General features: G+C 37.6%; 1 protein-coding gene across 1 annotated transcript; it reads right to left on the bottom strand.

The window, feature by feature from the left end:
* Positions 1-10,982: 10,982 nt before the first annotated feature.
* LOC136216512 (dirigent protein-like) lies at positions 10,983-11,705 on the bottom strand. The gene has a single exon (XM_066003049.1). The coding sequence runs from the start codon at positions 11,682-11,684 to the stop codon at positions 11,130-11,132; it is 555 nt and encodes a 184-aa protein (XP_065859121.1). The 5' UTR covers positions 11,685-11,705; the 3' UTR covers positions 10,983-11,129.
* Between the last annotated feature and the right edge of the window lie 1,147 nt (positions 11,706-12,852).

Raw genomic sequence — 12,852 nt, forward strand, 5'->3', positions numbered from 1 at the left:
TTCCTAGACTTCTGAAACCAGAGAAGCTCCTCCTGCCTAAGCACAGCTTCCAGCTCCTTCTGAAGGGTTCTAAGGAGGCCATCCAAACTGTGATCAAACCTCACCTCCAACCTACGCTGAATGCCCTCCATCCTGTTTAACAACTTATTCTTCCTTCTAATAATATGCCCAAAGACATTCCTATTCCACCCCAGCACATTATTCCTGAACCCTTCAGCAGCTTGCAGGACATTCGAATGAGGCTTCCAATTCTCTTGGACGAACTCCTTGAACTTAGGATGGGACTCCCAAGCCAACTGATACCGGAACGATCTCTTTCCCCTAGGGCGGTTGCCTCTCAAAAGTCTAAACAAAATAGGACAATGATCCGAATGACGGAACGGGAGATTTAAAACAGAACTCTCAGGGAAAGAAGTCTGGGCAGACACATTAGCATAGACCTTGTCCAAACGAACAAATGTACTATTACGTTTCCAAGTGAATCTATGACCAGAAGCCCCCAGATCGGAAAGCCAACATAAATCCATATTGTTCTTATGGTGAAGGCAGCGATTAACATAATGATTGGAACCCCCTCTCTAGTCACTCATAAAGGCGATATCATTGAAGTCACCCGCAATAAACCAGGGTTCAGAGATGCTGACACTCATAGAAAAGAAAACCTCCCAAAGACGTTTTCGATTAGCTAAGATAGGGTCAACATACACAAGGGTAGTCAAGAAGGGCGTATTACCGAAAATACTCACTTGACAGTGAATGAACTGCTTATCGATACTAATAATATCAAAATGAATCCGATCTGGCCTCTAGAAAAGCCAAATCCCACCAGCCCGGCCAGTTGCCTCCGATCTAACACACCTCCAGTTCTTAAACTTATTAACCACCTCATCTGCTTTCTCTCCACTAATCTTAGTTTCCAATAAAGCAAAACACGAAGGGTTAAACTGTTTAATAAGATCATTAATATGGATACGGGTAGCTTTGCTAGTCGCACCCCTAACATTCCAACACAACAAGTCCATCGATAGGAGGAAACTGACCGCACCAACCTACATAAGCCAGGTATTTACTAGGGGCTCTTGAGAGCCTCACCGAGGTACCCGCAGGTCCCCTCTTCTCTGAAAGAGCCAAAGAATTCTGGATGCTTTTTTGTTTACCCTTTGGCTTTTTCAAGCTAGGTTTAATAACCCCCATTGATTTCCCAATCCCAGGATCACCACTAAGACTATGAATACTAACCTCATTTGTCTCCTTTATTTTTCGGGCCGCCAGACTAGGGAACCCCCCTGAGCTTCATTCTTGGAAACAAAGAGGGGATTAACAGAATCAACCACCAACTCAGAAGGCTTAACAGACTCCAGACCCGGCATGATGTGCTCCATATGCTCAACTCCCTGGACAGGCTCATGAACGTCCTCAATAGATAAGGTACCAAACCTAGATCCAGACCTAAGAGCTAAGCTGGTTCCAGCCTCCTCCCTAGCTTTGGGGATAGGCTTCTCCTTCACACTAGGAATAGCAATAGGCTTAGAAAGACAGGATTTCCCCTTACTGATAATATCAGGAGGAAGATTCTGCACAATAGGAGGTTGAGTTCTACGATGAGCAGTCCTTTTTGCCACCATCCAGGGACCGAAGTTCCCTCCATTCCCTTGGCTTCCTACAGTTTTACTCCCACTATCCACAACATTCTCCTTCAAAACACTCTCCCTTTTGGGGCAACCTTCCTGAGAATGACCATACATGCCACAATCATAACAAATGTTATGTAAGCCTTCATACTCGATAAAGAACACCTTGTTTTGAACAAAGAATTTGGACAATAAGGGTTTCGCAGGATCAACATCCACACAAACCCTAGCAAACTTGCCCCTAATGGCTCCAATAGTAGTTTTATCCACATGGTGGACCTTCCCAACCATACCTCCTATTTTGCTGAGAAATTTCTCACTGTAATACTCAATGGGAAGGCCCGGAAACCTAACCCAAGTCAATATCCTGTTAACAGTACAATCATGAGGGTTAAAATTTGGAACCCAAGGCCGTAAAGCCAAAACATGGTTGGAAATAATATACGGGCCCCCCTTGATCACAGTATTGGAATCCTCAACTTTGGTAAACTTGATGATGTAGTAGTCATTTTCAAGGTCAGTAATACTGACTTTCCCTTTCTTAGCCCACTGGGCTTGAATCCTTTGGGCAAAATAATTAAAGCTAATCCTCTTCCCCAGCACCTTAACTATCAAAGACACCTTCCACTTCTCTCTGAGTTCACGCTCCTCTTCTGAGGACAGTCTAATAACCGGACAAAGAGGATCATCCTGGGCACCCTCCTCCTCGTCAGAATCAGAGAACAGATCCGCAGACTCCCCTACCATCTCAACTTCCTCTAAACAAGGCTCCTCCTCAACCACCCCCATAACCGTGTCTTTCCAAGACCCTTTGCCTATCCCGTTTATGCCAATTACAGTCCTGGGGGAAGCCGCGTTCCTCTGTCCCTGAACATCACTCCCAGCCCTTGAAGGACTCTGACTCGAGGCAGCATGCCCCCCAATTGCTGCCCCAACCTGCCCAGCGCTGCCCGGGATAAAACCAACAACGCCAGGCACCATGCCAGAAATCCCAGCCCATCGCCCAGCCCCAGCGTCGGCTGGATCAGTGCAGTGCCCGGCGCTGTCGGCAGGAATAACAGGCGCCGCGCAAGAGGCAGGCGACATCTTGCCCACCAAGCCATCCGGGACGATAGGATGCGAGGCGTGGGACACATCCCCTACCGATCCCGTTCGCCCAACACCCAACTCGCCGCCAGACCCTCTAGGATGCCCCCCCTCGGCACTCGTCCGCCCAACACTCACCACCTCGCCATCCCCGCCCCCGCCTGCGACATCCCACCAAACTTTCGCCCTGTCCGCCCTACTCTCACACTCGTCTCCCATCTCAGAAGCCAGTACCAGCCAATCCCCCCCAATCCAGTCGGCCTATCCCTCTCCATAGATCTATCCCAGAGTCTATCCCCACTGCCCCGTCTCTCGCCCCTAGAGCCAGCCGAATCCCCATCTCCCGACACGCTCCCTTCAAACGGCCCCAGATCCACCCCCAGCGCCGCCCCCGCCCCCGCCCCCCGATCCCCTGGCCCCTGCCCCGATCGGCCACCCAACCCTTCCCTCGCCTTACCCGTCGCCCTAGCTCTGCTCTCTCTTTCTTTTGCCATCTTCACTATAGTTATATTGTTGAGGTAAATTTAATGATGAAATATAGTGATTTTTATTTATTGCTTTTACTTTTTAATTAAATTCGGTTTAAAACCGAACTGCACTTATTTTGGTTTCATATGCTATTCGGTTCGGTGTCGGTGTGAATTATTTTAGTAACTTCGGTATTCGATTTTTTCGGTTCGGTTCGGTTTTGAACCGATGCACAGCCCTAGTTGTGAAGCTTGTTTGGGTTCCTCCTGAACATGGCGATGATGTAGCGTGCATTTACACTGATGGAAGTTTGTCTTTATGGGAGGAGGTCGTAGAAGGTACTTGTTTAGTCTGTTGTGCTTTTCATCCAAGGGCGTAGACAAGAGGGCCTGGGGGTTGGCCACCGGAACCACCTTCATCCCGGATAGTTTTGGCCCCCTGTCTCAAATTTTTTTTATTGGGGTGTTGAATTAGCCTCACTGATGGTCCATTAAATGTTAGGATTGTCCAAAATTCAAAATTTTAATATTTTGAGCCTATTAGGTACTTCCTAAAGCCAAATAATTTTTGTGGGCCTGTTAGGCCTATCTAAATCCAAATTTTCAATTTTTTTGGCTCACTAAATCCAAATTTCTAATTTTTTTGGTCTGTTAGGCCCTCGTTAAATCCAAATTATTAATTTTTTTACCTGTTGATCCCTCCTTAAATCCAATTTTTTTTACATGTTAGGAATCTTAATTAATATCTAACTTAATTTTAAAAAATTGTACATTAATACTTAAAAATTGGTTATTGACCACTCAAATTATAATACGTCTATATAAAAGAAAATTAGCAAATTCAATTTAGTAAAAAAAAAATAAAAATTTGTGCATGCACATATAAAATCGGCTTCCCCAATCGAATAATCCTGTATTAACTACTGTTTTGGTCTTCCACCGTTGTTATTTCTAACTTTTTAATATCCATATCTTATTGTGTAGATTCACAACCTCTTCCATGGAAGCTCTGCAAAAGCTTCCATAGCAAGGCTCTTAAAGTGTTAGATGTCCAATTTGGAGTCTCACAGACAAGTTTGAAAATGGTGAGTGTTGAACTTTTTTATCTTTTTTCCTTGTGGTTGCACGGAAACACGTTCTGCAAACAACGTTTCAATGTTTTTGCAAGATGTGGGAAACGGAAACGCCCAGAAATGGAAACAAAACATTTCTAGGCACGTTTTTGTAATTACAGAAACATTGAAACGTGTTTTTCAAATTTGAAGGCTTTTCACTGTCTAAATTCGAACAGTTCATACCTATTGGAGTTCGGGTAAATTACACCCATGGCCACTGAACTTTACCAATTTTCACATTATGGCCACTCAATTTCATTTCTTCTCTGTATGGCCACTGAACTTTACACTTTTTAACATCGGTGACCACTTAACGTCTCAAAACGACCATTTACGGCTAAAAATAAAAAATCCAAAGCGTTAATGATATTCTAAGGAACTTTAATTCTTGAAAATTTTCGTTTTGAGGTCATTTAGGTGTTGTTTGGTTAGGAGAGAGAAAGTGAATTTTTAGAGAGAGAAAACTCAAAAAAATGTGATTTTCGAAAATAAAAAATGTGGTTTCATGGTAAATGGCGTTCTGAACAACTTTAATTCTTGAATATTTTCATTCTGAGGTCGTTAACGATCATTAACGGTTATTTTGAGAAGTTAGTTAAAATTGAGTGGCCACCGGTGTTAAAAAGTTTAAAGTTCAATGGCCATACCGGGAAGAAATGAAGTTGAGTGGCCATAATGTGACAATGGGTAAAGTTCAGTGGCCATGGGTGTAATTTACCCATTGGAGTTCTGAGAAAAAGGAAAACTGAAATTGATTCATATGCAGTGAAAATTTTATTTGATTTCAAAAGTCACCGATCCAATTCTATTTAAACAACTTACTTATCGCACATAATTGAAAACAATCTTCCGACTTGAGAAAAAACGCAGGTATCTGGAAGCTCTACGTTTATTTATTAATCTTCTTCTTAATACTCAAATGAAACTATGATTGTTGGGATATCTTCCCAAATCCCACATTGGTTAAAAGTGTTGTAAAGGGATATGTAAATCCCACATTGCTTAGAAATAAGGAAGTCAAGAGGGAGTTCCCTTATAAATAGGTTTTAAGCCTTTAGTTGATGTATTCCACATTCTCAAAGCTAGTTAACTAGGAGATGTAACTTAGACTTGGAGTTTGTGTGAGAGATCGAGGGTTTTTTGTTACAGTTTTGTCCGTCCAAAAATTGTAATCCTTTGATAGTGGAGATTTAAAAGGCCTACGGGTCTCGTGGTTTTATATCTTGTTGAAGAGGTTTCCACGCTAAAATTGTTGTGTGCCTTTATTGCTTTTTTCTATTATTTCTTTGTGTGGGTGTGTGTTTATTTGTTTGGTCCCAACAATGATTACTTCTTCAAAGACTCTCAATTTAAAGTTGGTTGCGGCAGCAACAAGGTGGTGAGCCCCTTGCCAAGACTTTCAAACAATTTTTTTAAAATCATCATGCATCTCCCAAGCCATCAAATAGCGGAAAGGTCTCAACTCCCTATTACCAACTAATCCACATATTTTATCCAGACGAATTGAAAGGAACTGGCTGTCGGAGATAAACATAAGATATATGATTGGGCCTTAACTATAAGCTTGAGCTTTTAGTTCAATCGGTTCCATGACATGGTATCAGAGCTTCTAGGACCAAACGGTTGAGGGTTCGAGTCCTGGCAACCTCATTAATGTGTGGAATTAAAAACACATGGCGGGATGGGCCTGTGTTGTACACGCTGCAAGCCCAAGGGGCATTTGCGTGTGGGGGTGTGTCGGAGATAAACATAAGATATTTTATAATCCGATCCGCTGCCTCCCCGCTGACTTTTGATATTTTATAATCCGATCCGCAGCCTCCCCGCTGACTTTTGTCTCAAGAAGAGCAAATAAAGTAGGCTTATAAAGCCTAATCATATCTTTAAGCGAGTATTTCGGTTCGCCGCACCACGAACATTCCAAAATAAAAAATCCATAAAAGGAGCAAAAAAGGAGAAAATTACCTCTTAAGCAGTGCTTTTGGAGACTTGGCCAGCTTTTGAAAGGGATAATCACATTATGAACTCATTTTTATACTTAATTCCAATGCTAGAACTAGATAAGTACATGAATATGAAAATTATTACTATAAACTTGTACAATTAAAATGAGACTAATCATTAAGTAATCAAAAGCCAAAAATGGTTATTCTCAAAACAACTCAACTAATTGATTGTAAAATTGTATTAACGAGGCCATTATAGTTGTTTTTTTAACCCAAAATAATGCATTTCATAGATGAATGAGATTTACATCCTCAAAAATAGTGTTAGATAGCCAATCTGGCATAACAAAAGACCAAAAATCGTTAGCATTGGAATAGGCCTGCCTAGCTACCAAATGAGCAGCCATATTCGCTAACCGACTAAGAAAAGATACTGAGAAAGTAGGATTAGATTCAAGGATAACTCGACAATCATGAATGAGCGTTCCAAATTCTGAGATATCCTTTTTGTTGGAAAGAATTGCATCAATAACAAGCTTGACATCTAATTCAAATTCGACATGTGTATAGCGCATAGAAGTAAGCCAGATCATAATTGTGCGTAAAGCTAATGCCTCAACCACCTTAGGTGCTCTAATACTAGCAATGCAACTGCTGTTACAGAACAGAAAGGTACCTGTGTCATCTCTGATCACTGCTCCCATCCCGCAGCTACCAGTTTCCTTAAAGTTGTTGATAGGTCTAATTAGCGTAAATGCACTATTGGTTACTAAATATTTATTGTTGTTTTAAAATGATCACTCAACTTCAATTTGTCTCAATAAAATCATTCAATTTTAAATTTTATCTTGATAAAGTTATTTTGGCGATTTCAGCATAAAAAAGACACCAAAAAAATGACGTAGATACCACATCAGCAATAGTATAACTTTCACTGCTTACCTAAAAGACATGTGGTTGCCACCTAGATTATACGTGGCTGCCACCTAGCTGTCCAAAACGACACATGTTTGCACTATTTTATACGTCTGGTTTAAATTTGCACCATTAGAGTTTGGTCATACACAAACTCGACCCCAGGCATGGGTAAGGCCATCTCAAGTGTCGGGCCAAGCGTAGGCAAGAGCGGTGGCATGGCTTCGAGGAGGATTGGGCCCGATTGAGCTTGAGTGGTGAATGAGACATATCAATGTCCACTGGTTGTGGGCTTCAAGTCGGCATAAGAAACAATATAGGGGGGACAAGGTTCACCTAGCGTCGGATCTCCGCCAACCCCTAGGCTAGTTGTAGGGACTGGTTTAAGCGATCCACCCTAGTTCACTAGGGGACTAAGAGAGTCGGGCATCCAGTCTTTGCGAAGGGAGACGGATGTCTCCGTAGGGTGGAGCCACTACGAACACTTTGGGCTCGAGAGTTAGCCCATGGTGTGGGTCCTTTGTGAGGTGAGGGTTAACCATAGAGAGTCTCTCCGGGATGGAACACCGACGGATGAATTGACGGGAAACTTGAGGATTAAAGGGGATAGAACCCTTCGGTAGAAATTGGCTGGTCGAGACTCGGGTAAATCTCGGCACTACACAGGGCTTTAGTCTAGCTCCGATCTGGCCACGTGACATTTTAGAGCTAAATTTACACTTCATAAAAGATGTGAAGGTCAAACTGGATCCTTATCCTTATGTTTTATCTTAGGGATATAAGGTGCAAAAATACACCAAACATTTACGGTCATGAGCATTTTTTCTTTTAACGTTTAAAACAATGCAATTTTACCCCTAACATGGATAAGTTGGGTCAATTTTATAAATAATTCATCAAACTGTCTTCTCGGTCATGAATTTTAGTCATCTACACTTCACATTTGCATCACTTGATCACTCATTAGTAACAGAATACAAATATATGATTAGACGTGAAATTTTAAAAAAATTGAAATATTTCACCGAATTTATAAATATTAACATCCAATTCTATTATTAAATCAAAAAACTATGATTTTTTTTAAAACCAACTGATATGCAATTGGTGTAGAATAAGGAGTAAAATATTTGTCTTTTATAATAATTTCTGAAATTGACCCAATTTGTCAACCTTAGAGGTAAAATTGCTCTTGTCTGGCAACGTTATGGGTAAAATTGCACCATTTTAGACGTTAAGTATAAAATTGCTCCTGACTGTAAATGTTAAGGTATTTTTGCACCTTATCCCTTTATTTTATTTTGGCATTACACCCATTTAGGTCCCCAAACTAAAACTTCAAAGTCAATTAGAACCCTAAACTTTCAAAATCATCAAGCAAGTCCTTGAACTAAGCAAAAATCATCAATTGGATCCCTATTTTATCCTAAAATAAGAAACTGTGACTATTTCATATAGACTGTAATAATCACTGTGTTGGTTCAAAATGAGTTTGAGGAAAAGGGCTTCAAAATGTCCAACCGAATGATTTTTGATGTTGCCTTAATTGGAGATTTTTGTTTAGAATGAGGATTCAATTGTTGATTTTTGGTTTGTTCGAGGACCTGATTGATGGTTTTAATAGTTTAAGGTCTTAATTGATTTTAAAACCTTAGTTTAGGGAGCCAAATGGGTATTATGTCTTTATTTATTTATATATTTTCTGAAGCGTGAGTATGAAGACAATATCATTATTAAAAAGATAATTCAACCAATTGTTGTCCTCAATTGAACAACATTTTTTTAGTAAAGCTTCATCTCTAAGATTAATTATTACATGCATATATGAACATTATGAAATTATTTGATTGGCAACCTATATGTTTCTATAAGCTGTAAAGTTTTGATCCTATTGATTTGGTAAATAATTTATTAGTACCTACATTTTTTACCTAACGCACTATTTAGTCTTATATTTTAAGGGATAAGATATAAAAATACCTCTAATATTTACAACCAGGAGCAATTGTACCCTTAATGTTTAAAATGGTGTAATTTTACCCGTAACGTTGTCAAGTTGGGTCAATTTGAGAAATAATTCATCAAACTGTTTTCTTGGTCATAAATCTTGTCATTTACACTTCACACGTGATTCATTTTATCACTCATTAGTAACAGAGCATAAACATATGATTAGACGTGAAAAAATTAAAAAAATAAATAAATAATATATTGTCTATTCTACAGCATAGACAAAAAAATTTAAAATATTTCACCCAATTTATAAATATTTATCTCAAATTCTATTATTAAATCACATAAAATATGATTTTTTTTAAACGAACTGATATGCAATTTGTGCAGAATAAGGAACAAAATATATATCTTTTATAATAATATTTAAAATTGACCAAACTTGTGAACGTTATGGATAAAATTGCTCTTGACTGCCAATATTAGGGATAAAATTGCAGCATTTTAGACATGAGGGGTAAAATTGCTCGTGGCTGTAAATATTACAATATTTTTACACCTTATCCATATATTTTAATAATATATTGTTCAGTTTTTAACTTTATTTCATTAAAGAGTTTAGTCTCTTTTAAAGAGACTCACCATTTGAATAATTTAAGTATTTTAGAGTGAGGAAACCGTTGAATAGAATATAAGTTAAAGACTAAACAATATATTACTAAAATACGATGACTAAACTGTGTGTTATGTAAATATATAGGGACTAATAAATCATTTACCATACTACTAAATAGAAGTGATCATGTTGGGAAAAATTTCAACGGTCAGTCCAGTACTGGTCCTATGATGCCACGTCAAATCAACTGTTGATGATGAATATTATTCTCGATCCACAATAGAATTTCTCGTCAATATGGTATCCAAAATCTTATCATTTGACCAGTAGTATTATTTGGTAATATTTACTCCTATGGAATTATTTGATGAATCACTCTTTCAGCACTATTTTAATCATTTTTCTTCTGTTTGATATACTAAAAAAAAGATTTTCGATCCTCTTTTACTTTTCGAGTAATAAAGCTTATGCGTTCCGTGGAGTTCGATTAACGTATTATTGTATCATGGGAGATGATTGTTTGGTAGTGAACAAATTTTATCTTAAAGAATTTGTTCCGTGTAGACCTCAAATGTTCCTCTTTTCGTTTACTATTCATGCTATCTTGGGAAATCACTGCTCAGTAGTGGAGAAATTTTCTCTTGGAAGTTGTTTCGTGCAGACTTCCTCTATTTCCTAATGTTGACACTCAAGAGTAATTTTACCATTAATGTCTAAAATGATGCAATTTTACCCAGAACGTTAGCCGTTAAGAATAATTTTACCTCTAACATTAGCAAGTTAGATCGATTTCATACATCATTATAAAATCTAGATATTTTATTTCTTATTCTGTACCAGTGAGTTCTAAAAAAAATTCACTTTTTTGTGATTAAATAATGAAATTGGAGATTAATTAATATCTTTAAATTCACAAAATATTTGAATTTTTTTTCCAACTCATACAAAATACAATATATTTTTTCGATTTTTTTTCACGTGCTTGTGATCTATTACTAATGAGCAATAAAACGATACACATGTGAAGTGTGGATGACAAAATTCGTGACTAGAAAGACATTTTGATGAATTATTTCTCAAATTCACCTAACTTGTTAACGTTAAGAGTAAAATTACACTTGACTGTCAACGTTATGGGTAAAATTGCTCTTGACTGTTAATATTACGAGTATTTTTGCACTTTATCCCAATTAATTAATAATGAAGCCCTTTGAAAAAATCATCATCTTAATTAGAGATTAAGAAACAAATCATATAGTGTCTATTAAGACAATAATAATAATAATAATAATAATAATAACAAAACAATATCAAAAACAAACTCAAACAAAGAAATTAAGAACAATTAGGTCCTCCAATTAACAATTAGGTCCTCAAATTAACTTTAACCCGATACGTAATTACCAACATTCGTACAACTTAATATCAACACGAAGCCTAAAATAAACTTCACCTTCAAATGAATCCGTCATGATTGTAGCGATCCCTCTCGCCATGAAAAAATCTCCAGTGCCTCCGATAACCGAAACATCCCGAGTCTTATTCATCAACGGATCGGCTCCGGCAAACGTAATGCTTCCTCTATGTTTAGTTGAGTTAAAAACAAATGAGAAACCAAGCCACGCCGTGAAAATCTCTTTCTTATCATAAACATAAATCCCTTGTGCGCGACCAACTGGCGTCGAATGTAGATTGTTGTCTAAAGTTACTGGATCATCGAAAACCACTAAGTCACCGAAATGGTTCTTTCCGGCCAAGATTGTCTTGTTAGCCCATGCGGGAGATCCAATAATTGCGGAAGTTGCGTTTCTCAAGTTCTTTCCGTTGTAAATAATGTCGTGGAAGTAAAATATTAATCTTTTGCAAGGGGTTCGAGATCGAATTCCTCGGGGTGGAGACCCCGAGGAGTTGTTTGAGAGGATGAAGAGAAGGAAGAGAGTTGAAATGAGTTTCATTTTTGGAAATGTATATTTGATAATGAGTGAAAGTGTTTGAAACTTTGGTTATAATTATCCTTTATATATAGGAATATTTTTGGATAAGAATAATAGTTTTTGCAAGTTGTAATAAATTAATAATGGTTAAATACACACTTGGTCATTGAATTTAGAATAAATAATTTATTAGTCCTCTCATTTTTACCTAACATATTGTTTTGTCTCCTATTTTGAAAAACACATCATTTATCACTGTTAACTATTTGGTCTTTCTGTCTATTTATTTTTAGATTTTTAATTGTTATATTTGGCATTAACAGATAGACATAAAATGACAAAGTAACATGGTCATTTTGTATCGTACTATGACTGTCCGTAAAGCTAAGATATATTCGGTTAAAAATCTAAAAAAATAGACAAAAGGACTAAAAGGTTAATATTGACAAAAGATATGGACCTTATAATGTGTTTTTCAAAATAGGGGATTAAACAGTGTGTTACGTAAAAAGATGGCGACTAATAAGTTACTTATCCCTTGAATTTATATTGTTGTCTCAAAATGGTCATTCAATTTCAATTTGTTTCAATAAAATCACTGAACTTTGAGTTTTGTCTCAATTACGTCATTCTGACGATTTCAGTGATTAAAAAGTATGAATAATGACATGGCTGACACGTCAAAATGAGTTGTCATAATGAGTTACCGAAACGACACATGTGTGTTGTTTCGGTAAGAGATTTGAGTTGACTCATGCTGACGTGTCAATCATGTCATTGTTCTTATGTCTTTTAATTACTGAAATCGTCGGAATGATCTAATTGAGACAAAATTCAAAGTTGGATAATTTTATTGAGACAAATTGAAATTGAGTGACTATTTTGAGACAACTATATAAGTTCAGTCAACAACAGTGCATTTAAACCTTGTAGTAATAGTAAAATGATAATAGTTTTTGCAAGTTGTAATAATGGGTTAAATGCACTATTGGCCATTGAATTTATATGATTGTTTTAAAATGGTCACTGAACTTCAATTTATTTCAATAAAATCATTGAATTTTGAGTTTTATCTCAATTAGGTCACTCCAATGATTTCAGTGATTAAAAAACATCAGAATGACGACATAGTTGACACATCAGCACAAGTCAACTCATATCTCTTACTGAAACAACACGTGTCGTTTCG

Source organism: Euphorbia lathyris, chromosome 1 (genome assembly GCF_963576675.1).
Source record: "Euphorbia lathyris chromosome 1, ddEupLath1.1, whole genome shotgun sequence".
NCBI classification, from domain to species: Eukaryota; Viridiplantae; Streptophyta; class Magnoliopsida; order Malpighiales; family Euphorbiaceae; genus Euphorbia; species Euphorbia lathyris.